Source organism: Pogona vitticeps, chromosome 3, assembly GCF_051106095.1.
Source record: "Pogona vitticeps strain Pit_001003342236 chromosome 3, PviZW2.1, whole genome shotgun sequence".
In the NCBI taxonomy this organism is placed as follows: Eukaryota; Metazoa; Chordata; class Lepidosauria; order Squamata; family Agamidae; genus Pogona; species Pogona vitticeps.
The window spans coordinates 32657823-32673816 of record NC_135785.1 but is presented as its reverse complement, the minus strand read 5'-3'; the positions used below and the strand labels follow the sequence as shown (position 1 = coordinate 32673816).

At 40.2% G+C, this 15994-nt stretch overlaps 1 protein-coding gene across 1 annotated transcript in view; it reads left to right on the top strand.

The window, feature by feature from the left end:
* Positions 1-15994, top strand: part of PLS1 (plastin 1) — a 61286-nt gene that overhangs the window by 28789 nt on the left and 16503 nt on the right. The window contains exons 3-10 of the mRNA XM_020802005.3: positions 528-691; positions 2717-2846; positions 6430-6562; positions 11222-11303; positions 12169-12334; positions 12494-12636; positions 12983-13078; positions 14025-14220. Of these exons, the coding sequence (XP_020657664.3) occupies positions 528-691; positions 2717-2846; positions 6430-6562; positions 11222-11303; positions 12169-12334; positions 12494-12636; positions 12983-13078; positions 14025-14220 (1110 nt within the window). The remainder of the gene's footprint in view (positions 1-527; positions 692-2716; positions 2847-6429; positions 6563-11221; positions 11304-12168; positions 12335-12493; positions 12637-12982; positions 13079-14024; positions 14221-15994) is intronic.

Sequence of the window (15994 nt, the reverse complement as noted above, 5' to 3'; positions counted from 1 at the left end):
ATGTTAACTTATCTATTTGCACAGCAGAGATTCCTTTTGAAGCCATTAGAGCTTTTGCTTCTACCAGGAGGTACTTGTGTGATATCTCCCACAAGCCCCGTAAACACCCCCCCCCCTTGTGTAACAGACCATTGTGGTAGCAGAAAAAACTAACAGGATTCTGCCCCATTTTTTTCAGTCCAGGCTGTGCTGAATGATGAGTGTACAAAACACTGGTGCTTTATTCACAAATGGTGTTGCAAGAGAAGGCTCCTGTTTCAGCCATTCTCTTTTTATTTTTTCATAATTTTTAGAGTATTTTGTCTTGTTTTTGTTACTCACAGTTATTCTTTTGATAATCTGGGATGGACATTTCCTGGTCTATTGAGTGGTCTTAATTATATTTCTTCTAGAACTGTTTCTTCAAAGTGAACATAATATCGTGTTTAATTTCAGTGTTTCAGGTTCATTAATTAATTGCCTTTGGGGTTTTTATAGCCACTTTGTGATATGGCAAAAACAACAATGTCTAAGCTTGTCATTTATAGATATTGACAACAGTGGATATGTCAGCGATTATGAACTTCAAGATCTTTTCAAAGAAGCCAGCCTTCCTCTTCCTGGTTATAAAGTCCGAGAAATTGTAGAAAAAATTATAGCAGTGACCGATAACAACAAAGATGGCAAAATCAACTTTGAAGAATTTGTGTCAGTAAGTATACTGCTTTTTCAAGCCTTGTGTTTACCTGGACTTAACTGATTTAGTACTAGCATGTAATAAATGAAGTATGTGATCATTACTAAGTTGTACTTTTGAAAATATATTGTGTTACATTTTGCCTTACATTACACGTAGCTACAGATGGTTTTATTTTCATGAAATGTATCAGTACACCAAGAATTCGAACAGTAAAAGAACTGATTGCTCTGTCATATTAGTTAAGGAATCTTATAGGATTCCTTCTGTAACATTCACTGCTATTCATCAGTACTGTAGAGCAGGGGTCCCCAACCCCTGCTCTGCGACCTAGTGCCAGTCTGTGTGCCCGTCCCCCTGCACAGACTCCCCCTATGCACCCCACCCACATGCATGGCCCACCCACCTGCACGCACAGGTACCTCGCCCGTCCCATTAGCAAGCCCTGTGAGCAATCGCCATACTTTATTCTGTAGTAGTATGGCTTCTGCCATAGTCTATGAGTAGAGTTGGGGAACGACTCACAATTTTTGGCAAGTCGTCTTGCTCAGTGAATCGTGAACTTTGGACGACTCACTAAGGGGGACGACTTGCCAAAAACTTGCCCCATGAAGCGATGAAAAAAGAATATATTCATTGATTCATGGGGGGTCATTTAAAAAAAACATCCCACCCCTACCCCCTTGCTGCCAAAGCCTGGGAGCAGCCACTGGATATTTTTTTCCAACTGAAAGGAAAACAAAACTAAAGATGATGTGGGAAACATAGTAGGGTTAGCAGTGGAAAGCAAGATAATCTGGATTTCACATAAAACTTGTGAATGAGGCAGATCAACTTCATGTTAACAGTATCATCTAGACTGAGGCATCATTGAGTTGTCTTGTTAACACTTTATTGTTCCATTTTAGAGAGGAACAATAAAACAGCAATATAGACTAGTGAAAGTTAGAACTTACAAAATGGTATCATCTTTGACATGATGAATATGGACAGATTTTCCATGACTGTAGAAAAATCTAATTAATGCAGCAGTTACATGCATGCAGTTTATACCCCACCATGTGTACAAAAGAAGATATTTCAAATGGCCAAGATAACACTATTGAAGTAGCCCACCTCTGGTCAAAAACAGCCTAATTATCTTAACATTTTAACTTGTTTTTTATTTTATGCATATTTCATATACATTCATAACTTTAAATTGTGCTATGCTCTGATATGAATCAAGAAAAAACGAAAGTATTGTTACTATAATTACATGGGATGATGAAGAGTGTACTATGAGGACTATAATTAGTGATATTCAGTAACATCTGAAAGAGGAAAAAACCCTTAAGGACTGCATAGTTGATTGGCTATTATGCAGCTTCTGCCTGCTAGTGATTTTTTATACTAAAAGTAAAATGGCCTTAATTTATTAGTATCATAAGAAATACTACAAAAATCATTTGAAGAAAATTGAGCTCTCCTTAATACGGGTACATAGCATCTTCATTTGTACTATTAAAAAATACTTTAGTTTCTAACATTATACTGTTAGATTAGTAATGTATATTTATACCTTCTTACTTATCTAGACTCCCCGGCAGGAAAGTATAGGTTCTTTTTGCAATCCATTTTCTCTGTTTTTTCTTATTCCATTATTTCTTTTACTTTATTTTCATTTCTTGCAGTTGACTCACTCACAAGTAGCCGTGTTAGTCTGTGCTAGTATATCAGGTAAATACAAAAGAAAAAAAAATTAAAGAAGACAAAAACATTGTGGCACCTTAAAGACTAACTGCTGTTTTTAATGTGATCTTTCGTGTACAAGTCCACTTCCTCAGACATGGTTGAGATCTCTAACCATCTCTAATGTTTGAGATAATTAATGATTTGCTTTGGACAGAAAAAGTGAGAGCACAAGAAGCTTAACAATGACATAATGTGCACAGCAAGCATGTAGTATATAGTGCTTTTGAAGGCTCCTCTTGTGTGCAATATTTTTCAATTGTCTCATCAAGGATGTCGAAATGTATGTGAATCTCTCTTTTGTTCCAGGTGATTCAGGAACTAAAAAGTAAAGATATTAGTAAATCATTCCGAAAATCCATAAACAAAAAAAAGGGAATTACTGCGATTGGAGGAACATCACCAATTTCCAGTGAGGGCACTCAGCACTCTTACTCAGGTAAACAATTTGCTGTGTGAAAAAAACAATGTGAAAATAAATCCAGCATGTTGCTACAACTGTTGTTTAAAGGTGGTCCCGCTGTATTTTGTCAATAATTCTCATTTGCCTTGTCTAGAAAATCTGACATGTTTACAAGTACAAGCTTCCAAATTACAGATAAAACAATGATTAAATATGCAGCAAAAAAGCAACTCATTCTTTAATCACTTATAGGATGAAATCTTCTTTCCACAGCTGCATCACATAAGACTGGTGATGTCATCCGCTGTGGCAATTTTTGAGAGGGAAAACATTTCTAATCCCACCATCTCAGAAAGTCCTGAAGTTTCCATGGACATTTGACTATATATGAGCATGAACTTTGGTTCAGAGGTTCATGCCGGTTTGTACGCACAAAACCAGATCCCCTGCCTCCCTGGCTGGATCCTGGACGCACTAGCCGGCGCAGAGTCTTCTCCCTTTTCTCTTTGGCTGTTTGACCAGTCTCTGGCAGAAGCATGGGCTTCCCTGCTCCACCTCCTTGGCCGATTGCTCACTCAGACAGAGCGGCAGGATGGGCAAACCCATGTTCGTGCTGGGGACTGGCAGAACACCTGAAGAGGAGGAGGAGAGGAACGCACTCCAACTGGTGAGTGGGTAATTTTGCTGGGGAGATTGGGGAAAGGAACGCATGGCACCTGTGGTGCCATGCATATGAACCAGCACGAACCTACGAACCAAGGTTGGTGCCCATCTCTAATTTTGTCTTTGGAAGTGGTTGAAAGGTGTGAAATGGAGGTGAGTCTTTAATTTCTGAAAGTTTCCACCACCAAGATACTGATCACCAGATTAGAAAATTTAGTCTTCTGTAATTTGAAAGCTCGTCAGTTTGCAAGCCTTTTAGCACTGCCTTCGTTCTTCAGTCGTCTAGGTAGATCCTTCTTCCAGCTGCTCAGTTTTTGTCACCATTGGAAAAACACTGTTCCTCCCTACACTGTGGGCATCAGTCAAGAAAGACAATTCTAAGCTTTGTTCTTCCCCTCCAGGAAGGGACCAGAAAGGACCTGGTCTCAACTTACAGGCAGTGATATCTGCTGGCCAGCTACACTGTGGAAGCCATCTCTACTGTAAATAATTACAGTGGTGCCTCGTATAACGAGTGCCCCGTTTAACGAAGAAATCGCATAGCGATGGCTTTTTTGCGATCGCTTTTGCGATCGCACTAGGATCTTGCCTATGGGGAAAAATCGCTTTGCAATTTTTCCCCATAGGCACCATTTTCCCCCAGCTGAGCGGCGGGAGCTTTGAAGCCCTGCCGCTCAGCTGGGGGAAAATGTCAGCAGTGGGCTGCGGCCTCGGAAGGACCCTGAAGCCACCATCCCCTGCCGACAATTCCCTTCTGAGCTCTCAAAGGGCCCCCTCCGATATTGGAGAAAGCCCTTTGAGAGCTCGGAAGGCTCTCAGCAGCGGCGGGGGAAGGGTACGGGGGTGTCGAAGGCTTCCAGGCCTTTGCCTGGAAGCCTTCCAGACACCCCCCCACCCTATCCCTGCCGCCGGCAGCCTCCCCGCGCCACCTCCCCCGGCCATTCTCGGACTTCTGGAAGTCCAAGAACGGCCGGGGTAGGCAGCGCAAGGAGGCTTTGCGATTTTTCCCCATAGGCACCATTTTCCCCCAGCTGAGCGGCGGGAGCTTTGAAGCCCCACCGCTCAGCTGGGGGAAAATGTCAGCAGTGCTAGAGCATCATTCTTCCACAGTTCATTGTGGATGTCCTCAGCATATCATTATATTCATTATTTTTAAAAGCAGCTTCTCAGGATCTGGTTCTGTGGCACATATGCCAAAACCACTAGCAACCATTGCTAAGCCTCAACATTGCCCTACATAAACAGAATATACCCAGAACTTCCCTGTTTCTTCTGCTAAAAGTTCCAGAGTAATGATAGAAGCAGTAACCAAGATATCTTTTAAGAAAGTTTGGTTTGCTTCAGCTGAGGCTCTCATTGAGGGACCTTCATAATTATTGGAACTGAATTTGAATGTCACTGTTTTGGAGCTAGTCTATTCATTAAACTCACCACGTGAAAGCCCTACTCTGTCTGTTGAGAATTTTGATTGCTTCCCAAACTGCTGGCAGAAAAAGCTGGGCTTGAATAAATGTCACAATGACAGCAAAGGGATGTTCTGCTTCCTTGTTCTTATATGCCCTCAAGTGACTTCCAACTTGTGATAACTCTATGAATTAATGATTTTCAAAATGTCTGAAGCCTGCTAAGTTCCTACAAAGTCACAGTCATAATGTCGTTTATTGGAGAAGTCGTCAACCCCCAGTTCGCAACCCGGTGCTGGTCCGTGGCCTGAGCCAGACTGGGCCGCAGAAACAGACCTCCCACCTCCCCCGCACGCACTCCCCTCCCCACAGCTGCTTTGTGCATGCACATGCATGCCAGGGCCAGCATGAGCACTCCCCCACCCCTTCACACATGCGCCCGAGCACCCGTTTGAAGGGGCGGGTGGGCGTGCAGGCGCTCCTGCGCATGCGCAAAGGAGTGGGGGAGCACTCACACCGGTGCTGGTGGGCATACTCCCCCACTGCTTTGCACATGCGCCCAAGAGCGTGCCTGTCGAGTGTGTGGGGGTGCCCCACTTTCCTCAGAAGCTCAGCCAGTCCACGGTCCCAAAAAGGGTTGGGGACCGCTGGTTTATTGAGTCAATCCATCCCTTATTTGTTTTTGCTCTTTTCCTGTTATCTTCATTTTTCCTCAGTATTAATTATTTTCCCCATTGAATCTTCTTATCATGATATGCCCAAATATGATAGTCTCAGTTTAGTTACTTTGGCTTCTAGGTAGAATTCAGATTTAAACTGATCACTTGGTCTTTCCAGTAGTCCATGGTATCTGGAATGGTACCCTCAAATACCGCATTCCAAACTAATAAATTTTGTCCCTCTCATCTTTCTTCACTATCCAGCTTTCATATCCATACATAGTAATTGGGAATACTCTAATATAGATGACTTTCACTTTGGTTTCCAGGAACACTCTTATACTTTAGAATCTTTTTTTTTTTTTGTCCCTTCATATCTATTGTTCCAAGTCTCAATCGTTTCATGATTTTTCGTCTGTAGTCTTCTTTTAGACTACTGTTTAGCCAAAAGTGTACAAAATATTTAAGTTTCAGTTTCTAAATTTTCATTATTAAAATTATGTAATTTTTCCATGCACATTCATCTTCCACCTCTTAATGAATATTAGGTGCCAAGGACAGAGATAAATGTCTGTGAGGAATTGAGGAAGAGATTCTCCTTCCCTCTTGTTATTATGCTTTCTACCGTCTTTTCTTGCTTGTAGGCAAAGCCACCATTGGAATTTTCAACAGAGAAAACTGGCTTTCTTTTATGTGGCAAGTATGAGTAGTTGAGTCTAACAACATCTAACAACATCTTAGCTGTTAAATGAAGGACTCTACCTCAGAAGGGTGCTGCAGAAGAATGAGAACTGAATATGCTGATTCATTGAGTCTGTTCACTTCAGTAATATTTGTTGTTCTACTTTTACATTGGACTCACATTTTGTTTGATTTTTCCTGCCTGTTTTTCAGAGGAAGAAAAGGTTGCTTTTGTTAACTGGATAAATAAGGCTCTTCAAGATGACCCTGACTGCAAACATCTTCTCCCTATGGATCCATTGGATGATAGTCTTTTTAAGTCACTTGCAGATGGCATCCTTCTTTGGTATGTTTAGTGCCATGTTAAGAACATGCATATACATAGACACACACACTAACTAAAAAAGCAAACTGACTATTAGTGAGGTAAAACTACTACTAAGTCTCAATGATTTTCATATGAAAGTTATGCACATTCTTAATTCTTTAACCGAATTTAATAGTAGTTAAAGCATACAGGCAATAATTCTACTGATGTGCATGTGAGGTTTGCATAAGTTGCCACAGCTAATTGCAGCTTACTGATGAGGTGCTAGGCTGTTTCTCAGTTGTACAGTAGAGATATGACCAGGCATGCAACCAGGGTATGTCCCAACACCTCATCACTTAGTTGCAGTTAGCCACTGCAAGTTTAAAAAAACACCAATAGGATTCTGCCCTCATTGTCAATCTGTAACCATTGCTGAATTCATGGAAGATAGATTGCTAATAGCTATGTGGAACCTGAATGTTCAGAAACAGTATATCATTGGAAAGTAACCATGGGGAAAAACCTGTTGCTGTTATATCTTGGGCTTCCAGGTGGCATTTTGTAGACCAATCTGGAAAGTAGGTGCTGGACTTCTTGAACATTAATGTTGATTCAGGAAACCCCATCTTAGATTTTGGTGGCATTTGCAAGATGCATTACACGTTTATACACAACATTCTTCTACCTATCATACTAGACTTCCCCAAACTGCCCCAGTGGACAAGGTTTTGTTTAAAGTTCTTTCTTTGTTGACATTCAAATCATGCAGTTCCTTGAGTTGGTTTAAGTTGGCATAGATTAGGCAAGGGTGTACTAGATGTCCGTCTTCATTGATTGCTGTCTTGTCGTGGCGAAGGGGCTTGAATAATTCAGAGAAGCTATGGGCTGTGCCGTGCAGGGACACCCAAGACGGACAGGTCATAGTGGAGAGTTCTGACTAAAAGCGATTCACCTGGAGCAGGAACTGGCAAGCCACTCCAGTATCTTTGCCAAGAAAACCCCATGAACAGAAACAAAAGGCTAAAAGATATGACGCTGGAAGATGAGCCCCTCAGGTTGGAAGCGGTCCAAAATGCTGCTGAGGAAGAGCGGAGGACAAGTACAAGTAGCTCCAGAGCTAATGAAGTGGTTGGGCCAAAGCCGAAAGGACGCTCAGCTGCTGACGCGCCTGGAAGTGAAAGGAAAGTCTGATGCTGCAAAGAAAAATACTGTATAGGAACCTGGAATGTAAGATCTATGAACCTTGGGAAGCTGGATGTGGTCAAACAGGAGATGGCAAGAATAAACATTGAGATCCTGGGTGTCAGTGAACTAAAATGGACAGGAATGGGCGACTTCAGTTCAGACGATTATCATATCTACTATTGTTGGCAAGAATCCAGTAGAAGTAATGGAGTGGCCATCATAGTCAACAAAAGAGTGAGAAAAGCTGTACTGTGATACAGTCTCAAAAATTATAGAATGATTTCAATACGAATCCAAGGCAGACCTTTCAACATCACAGTAATCCAAGTTTATACACCACCCACCAATGCTGAAGAGGCTGAAATTGACCAGTTCTATGAAGACTTACAACACCTTCTAGAACTTACACCAAAGAAAGATGTTCTTGTCATTAAAGGGGACTGGAATGCTAAAATAGGGAGTCAAGAGATAAAAGGAACAACAGGTACATTTGGCCTTGCAGTTCAAAACGTAGGGCAAAGGCTAATAGAGTTTTGTCAGGAGAACAAGCTGGTCATCACAAACACTCTTTTCCAGCAACACAACAGGCGACTCTACACAGACGGGCAATATCGAAATCAGATTGATTATATTCTCCGCAGCCAAATATGGAGAAGCGCTATACAGTCAGCAAAAACAAAACCTGGAGCTGATTGTGGCTCTGATCATCAGGTTCTTATAGCAAAACTCAAGCTTAAAGTGAAGAAAGTAAGAAAAACCACTGGGCTAGTCAGGTATAATCTAAACCAAATCCCTTATGAATACATAGTGGAAATGAAGAACAAATTCAAGGAACTATGGACGGAGGCTCATAACATTGTACAGGAGGCAGCAACAAAAACCATCCCAAAGAAAAGGAAATGCAAGAAAGCAAAATGGCTGTCCAACAAGGCCTTACAAATAGCAGAGAAGGGAAACAAAATGCAAGGGAGATAGGGAAATTTACAGAAAATTGAATGCAGACTTCCAAAGAATAGCAAGGAGAGACAAGAGGGCCTTCTTGAATGAACAATGAAAAGAAATAGAGGAAAATAATAGAAAGGGAAAAACCAGAGATCTGTTCAAGAACATTGGAGATATTAAAGGAACATTTTGTGCAAAGATGGACATGATAAAGGACAAAAATGGTAGGGACCTCACAGAAGCAGACGACATCAAGAAGAGGTGGCAAGAATACACAGAGGAATTATACCAGAAAGACCTGGATGTCCCGGTCAACCCAGATAGTGTGGTTGCTGACCTTGAGCCAGACATCCTGGAAAGCGAAGTCAAATGGGCCTTAGGAAGCATAGCTAACAACGCCAGTGGAGGTGACAGCATTCCAGTTGAACTATTTAAAATCTTAAAATATGACGCTGTTAAGGTGCTACACTCAATATGCCAGCAAGTATGGAAAACTCAGCAGTGACCAGAGGATTGGAAAAGATCAGTCTACTTCCCAATCTCAAAGAAGGGCAGTGCCAAAGAATGCTCTATCTACCATACAATTGCACTCATTTCACACGCTAGTAAGGTTATGCTCAAAATCCTACAAGGTAGGCTTCAGCAGTATGTGGACCAAGAACTCCCAGAAGTACAAGCTGGATTTCGAAGGGGCAGAGGAACTAGAGACCAAATTGCTAACATGCGCTGGATTATGGAGAAAGCCAGAGAGTTCCAGAAAAACATATACTTCTGCTTCATTGACTACGCAAAAGCCTTTGACTGTGTGGACCACAACAAACTATGGCAAACTATGATACCACTCTGATGGCAGAAAATGAGGAGGAATTAAAGAACCTCATAATGACGGTGAAAGAGGAGAGGGAAAAAAAAGGACTGAAGCGCAACTTCAAAAAAACTAAGATCATGGCCAGTGACCCCATCACCTCCTGGCAAATAGGAGGGGAAGATATGGAGGTAGTGACGGGTTTTACTTTTCTGGGGTCCATGATCACTGCAGATAGTGACAGCAGCCACGAAATTAAAAGACACCTGCTTCTTGAGAGGAAAGCAATGACAAACCTAGATAGCATCTTAAAAAGCAGAGACCTCACCTTGTTGACAAAGGTCCGCATAGCCAAAGCTATGGTTTTTCCAGTAGCGATGTATGGAAGTGAAAGATGGACCATAAAGAAGGCTGATGCTTTTGAATTGTGGTGCTGGAGGAGGCTCTTGAGAGTCCCCTGGACTGCAAGGAGAACAAACCTATCCACTCTGAAGGAAATCAACCCTGAGTGCTGACTGGAAGGACAAATCCTGAAGCTGAGTCTCCAATACTTTGGCCATCTCATGAGAACAGAAGACTCCCTGGAAAAGGCCCTGATGTTGGGAAAGTGTGAAGGAAAGAGGAGAAAGGGACAACAGAGGATGAGGTGGTGGGACAGTGTCATCAAAGCTACCAACATGAAATTGACCCAACTCCGGGAGGCAGTGGAAGACAGGAGGGCTTGGCACGCTCTGGTCCATGGGGTCACAAAGAGTCGGACATGACTTAGCAACAACAACATACTTGATGTCTTTTGTCATATTTTAATTATCTTTGAGACTGCGTGAAGTATATGAAGGCAGAACTCCCACAGCCCAACATTTCAGCCCCTCTAAAAGTTAGCTTGTTCTCCCCCGCCCCCCCTTTTACTACCATCTGCTTTTATGAGAATGATTTTCTGTTCCATAGTTCAAGAAATAAAGATGAAAGCATTCTAGTTAGCAAAATGAGTTAGACTAGGGAGCTGGCCTATTAGCACATGTATGCACACATCTGTGAACACTTGGTGGCTTTCAGCTGAATGTATAACCTCTCTCTACTAAAAAGCTATTTTAGTAGCATTTTGACAGTGGGTGATGCAGAGGCTCCATGGAGATTAACCTTATAAGAGTTTGTTTAGTGATGCAGGTCATTGCTGTACGCTACAGTTACTGAATTTTGAACATAGAAGGCTGAATGAGCTCTGTGCATCAGTTTCCACTTTTATGAATTGTAAACACACCTTAATATTTGTAGCCAGAATCTTGCTGCATTTTATCACATGCAGTAGGGCAATAGCGCAAGAGGCTTGCAGTTATTCCAGCTGTCCACCACACAGCTACATGTGCAACCACTCACATGACCAACTGCATAGCTGGGACACTGCCAGAAATGCAATGGGCAGCTGGAGAGATCATAAACAACACTTCAGTGATTGTTGTTGTTGAACCACAACAAGATCCTGGCTTCTCAATCTGCTGTCAGTGACTGACTGACACCTAACTTCCTTTATACACAAATTGCTTGTACAGTTTCTGAAACTCTTCTGAGAATGCAGTAATAAACTATTATCATCTATTGTATTACTTCCTTGTAGCTTTATAGTTTTTCTACTGGATATTTTGCTGTTGTTTAAGTTGGCAAAATTATGTCAAAATCTTTGCAATTTTTAAAGGCTGAATTTGTCTTAAACTGATAATTATTTTCAGAGAGGCATTATTAAATATTTACCTTTACTTCCCCAGCAAAATGATTAACTTATCCCAACCAGATACAATTGATGAGAGAGCTATTAACAAGAAGAAGCTTACCCCATTCACTATATCTGTAAGTACAATACACTCAGGTCGGAGTATTTAAATATACATCAGAATATTGTTTGGGGGAGCAGAGCAAGGTTCCATTAGTTTGTAAAGTAAACTGTTGCAAAATAAGCCAACAACTAACATGTAATATGCTAATATAAACTTCTGGATAGCTGTCAGGGAGAATTTTCCCTTTCTTTTTTTTTTGCCAGATTGTGAATATTCCCCATTAATGTGACACAGTATAAACAGTAGCACTTTTGTTATATGTGTATCATGATTATGCAACAAAACATTTTTAATTTCAACCTTTGAAAAGGTAGTGGCAAATCTCCCAAATAAGGCATTGAAATGGCAGCATGGGTTGAGATGGTGTGAGTGCCTTCTATGTTCTTATACTTTGATGTTTTCAAATATTTATCTCAATTTATCTTCCTTTTACCCCTTCCATTGTCTCTCACTGTAAATATTATTGGTTTATTACCAAAGTAATGTGTGTTACTTTCAATTTGCTCCTTCCTTCTGCAACCTTGGAATCAACCTGACCCCTTTCTTTGTCCAGCACTATTATATAAGTATATATAATTATCATACCTGATGCCAGTGACCTTTTCATCTAGCTCCTCTAAGAGCAGACATTTCAGAAAAATATATTGAATATTATGGATTGATTCATGTACTATTTATTTCTATTTTGTCATCATTTATATGAATTGAAAACAATATTACATCTCATGCTCACTGTTAGAAGGCCCACTGTGAAACTTTTGTTAAAGTTTGCCCTACTTTCTTTTAAAGGTAATTATATTTATTTGAATTGTATTTATTGCTCTTCAAACTGGAACATCCCAACATGCAAATGCATTTATTCTTATTTTTCCTTTTAGGAAAATCTGGATCTTGCACTAAATTCTGCATCAGCTATTGGCTGTACAGTTGTAAATATTGGATCGCAAGATCTTAAGGATGGGAAACCACATTTGGTTTTGGGACTGTTGTGGCAAATCATTAAAGTTGGGCTTTTTGCTGATATAGAGATCTCCAGAAATGAAGGTAACAAGTTTACAACCACGAGAAATGGCAAAGGCTGAAATGTGTGATAAGTAAAATGTTTTTTTTTCTTGTTTGCTCTGCTTCTGAACCTCAAAATCAAATTGGTGCAATCGTATATAATAATTTGAAAAGCAACTTTCCTGAAAACTTTTTTTGCAGCCCTTATTGGTTTGCTTAATGATGGGGAAGAATTAGAACAGCTAATGAAACTGTCTCCGGAAGATCTTCTGCTACGCTGGGTTAATTATCATCTGGATAATGCTGGATGGAAAAAAATAAGCAACTTTAGTCAAGACATTAAGGTATAGCTAAATTTATTCCCAAAAAATCAAAACAATTATTTTTATTTTGAACCATGTAATTTGAACTCACCAAGATCATAATAGAAATCTTGCTATAACTGCACTTTAATTCAAGTTATTCAAATATAAATATCCCTCTGGAACTAATACACAATAGTTATCTGTCACTAAAACATAAAAGATTGCTCTTGAAGTTGATTAATAAAGAATGAGAGTCAGTAAGTGATTAAGGGAGCGGTCGAGTCTTCCCCTGAAGAGCCAGGTCAAATCTGTTTCACTTTTCAGCATTTGCCAGTCCTCAAACATAAAGAACTTTTGTTAAGAGATTCTGCATTGTTTATTTCAGGACTCAAAAGCTTACTTCCATTTATTAAATCAAATTGCACCCAAAGGAGGCAACCATGGAGGGACCACACTTTCCATTGATCTTTCAGGTTTTAATGTAAGTGTGTGCATAAAATGTTCTTATATCAAGCAGCTGGAAATCATTTAATAAATAAACACAGGATGTTTGAAGATCAAGTTACACCTTTGTCGGTTAAAGGAGTTTTTCTGCTGTGCATTGCTTAGAACAGGATCTGGCACAACTTCATGGCCATGGTGGCTGGGAGTTGATGGGTGATGGAAATATTGATCCTACATACCTGGAGAACACTAGATTGGGAAACACTGATCTAAGTGATTTAGATCAGTGTTTATAGTTGGCCTGCTTTAAATTTTGCAATTGTATAATCTAATGCAATAAAAATATAATAGACTCTGTCTGTGAAATAGGTTTTTTAATGGTTGTAGAACTGTTGCCAAATATTTATTAAACAGAGGATGAAAAAAGAGAAAATTGTTACTTTTGTATATTTTAGTAAAATAATATTTTAAATTATAAAGGATGGGAAATATTACCATTTCATCACTTTGTACTAACTTCTTGTTCTACAGCAAGACATTTGGATTGCTAACACCTTCCCAGTCTGAATCTGTTTTCTGTGATTATTTAGAATATTCCTACATACTGTTTCTCTAATGAAAATGAAAGCAACAGAACTGGTATGGCAAACAGGCATGGTGGGGCTGTGGAGTCCAACCAAGATAAATTCTCTGGGTTGAGAGTGGAGAACCTGCGGCCCTCTGGAGCTGGACTCAACTTTCATCATTACTTAACACTGGTTATGATTCCTGACGCTGCTGGCAGTTTGAGTCTAATAACTGGAAGGCTACAGGCTCCTCTATACATTATCCGAGATTTGGAGTCCGGAAAAACACAGAAGGAAGTTCTTGCAGTTTTATCTAGAATAGTGTTTTAAGTCTAATGCTATTTTACATGAAGAGTAGATTTATAATGTCAAGACTATTTTTGTAACATCATTGGTTTTTTTAAAAAAAAATTCTAGGAGGAAAATGACCTGAGGAGGGCTGAATATATGCTTCAGCAAGCAGAGAAATTGGGCTGCAGACAGTTTGTTACTCCTGCTGATGTAGTTGCAGGCAACCCTAAACTTAACATGGCCTTTGTTGCAAATCTCTTTAACACATATCCTGCCCTGCAGAAGCCAGAAGGCTCTTCATATGACATCAGTTTACTAGAAGGTAAATACTCTATCAACATATCCTGAATGTCGCATTAGATAATGGGCATTATATGTATAAATAGGCCTTTCTTGATGAATTGATGTTACATAATTGACTCAAAAACATCAAAGCTTCACACATAAAAATAATAAAGGGCAGGGCATTGACTCACTGAATAGTGATTATTGTCAGTCAATCCATATTGAAAATATCATTGTAATTTTCCTTCCTGGATATTTTCATGGAGAATTAAATTCATTGGTTATCTGCTAGTGCATGGCATTTTCATAGGAGTAGCTGTGTTAATCTATGCAAGCATATCAGACAACCTTCCCCACAAAAACACACAAAAACACAACAAAACCAGGAGATAAAAACACTGTGGCACCTTAAAGATGAACTGCAGTATTTTAATGAGAGCTTTCATGGGTCAAGTCCACTTCCTCAAACAAAAGAGACTATATAACTGGTCATATTTCAACATGGCCCCATGACCAGGTAGGGTACAGATAGTGAACAAAGTGACTATGGTTCATTTGTAAAGGCTGCCAGGCTGTGAATAATGCCAATTATGGGTCTACAAGATAACAATAGGATGGTTGACACAAGTAGCAAACTGTGTGAATCAATGTAGCATTTCACACTTGGCTATGAGTTAGAATCCTTGATTGATATTCAGTCCTTTTAAGTGAGTCTCCAGCATCTGTATTTACCTCATCTCAGCTGTTTCTCTTTCAAGTTTCATTTTGTAGTGTTTTTTAATTGTCAAGACAGTGACTTTGAAGTCATTCAAAGAGTGTTCATATAGGCTGAAATGATCTGAAACAGGTTTTTCTGTCTGGTCATTCCTGATGTCAGAATTCTGTCCATTATTATGAAATACCCTTAATAATGAAAAAGCCCATACCAGCAATTCTTATTCAAAAGCACATTGCCTCCAATCTTGAAGGTCCCCTTTAGCTGCTGTTTCCTAGCTATCTGAGCCAGGAGCCCTCACCCTACCTACTGACAGCAAATTCTGTAAGTTAACTGCATTGTATGAGGGTCTTTCTTTCATCTGTCCTAAAGCCCCTGCCGGTCCCCAAAAAGAACATGTCATTGAGAAATACACAATGACTGACTATTCAGAGTTGTGACCTGGCCAGCATTCAATAAAAATGTGAAGCAAGTGCCCAGTGCTAACTGAACAGTTACTGGTTTCCATTCCTTCCTTTTCCTCACGCATGAGACGTTTTGGTGCCAGTGGGGAATATTCAGCCTTGTATAAACAGAAGCTTCAGAAATATCATTTTATCAGGAATACAGTGGGGAAGGGAGGGGTTAAACCCCTGCTGCAATGCCATTTAGCATTAGTACTCTCAGCAGCTGCTACTTGCATATTAAAATATGCACTTTATGAGCAAAGAGGCATTTAACATATACAGTACTTGAGCCATACACAGTCCCCCCTCCTTCTAAGTATTTATAGTTATCCTGGCCATACTAGCTATGTAAATGTATTTCACGTTAAATAGAATACTAGTAGAGTTTTGTCCAGCCTTAAGGCCAAAGCAGATAATGCTGGGAGACCTATTAACAGTTTGTCCTGCTTCTGGGGTGGTGATTGAGCTGTTTCTGGAGAAACATACTGAAGGAAAGGATGTCTAGCTCTACTCCATCTGCCTTCATTTTTAAAATCTATGTGAGTGTCTTTGCATTACTCTTTGCCCCACAGAGGGGAACCTATACACCTGTACGGTATCTGTGAGCATTTCCAAGCGTGGGCTCCTTGTGCAGGCACTTTGAAGACACT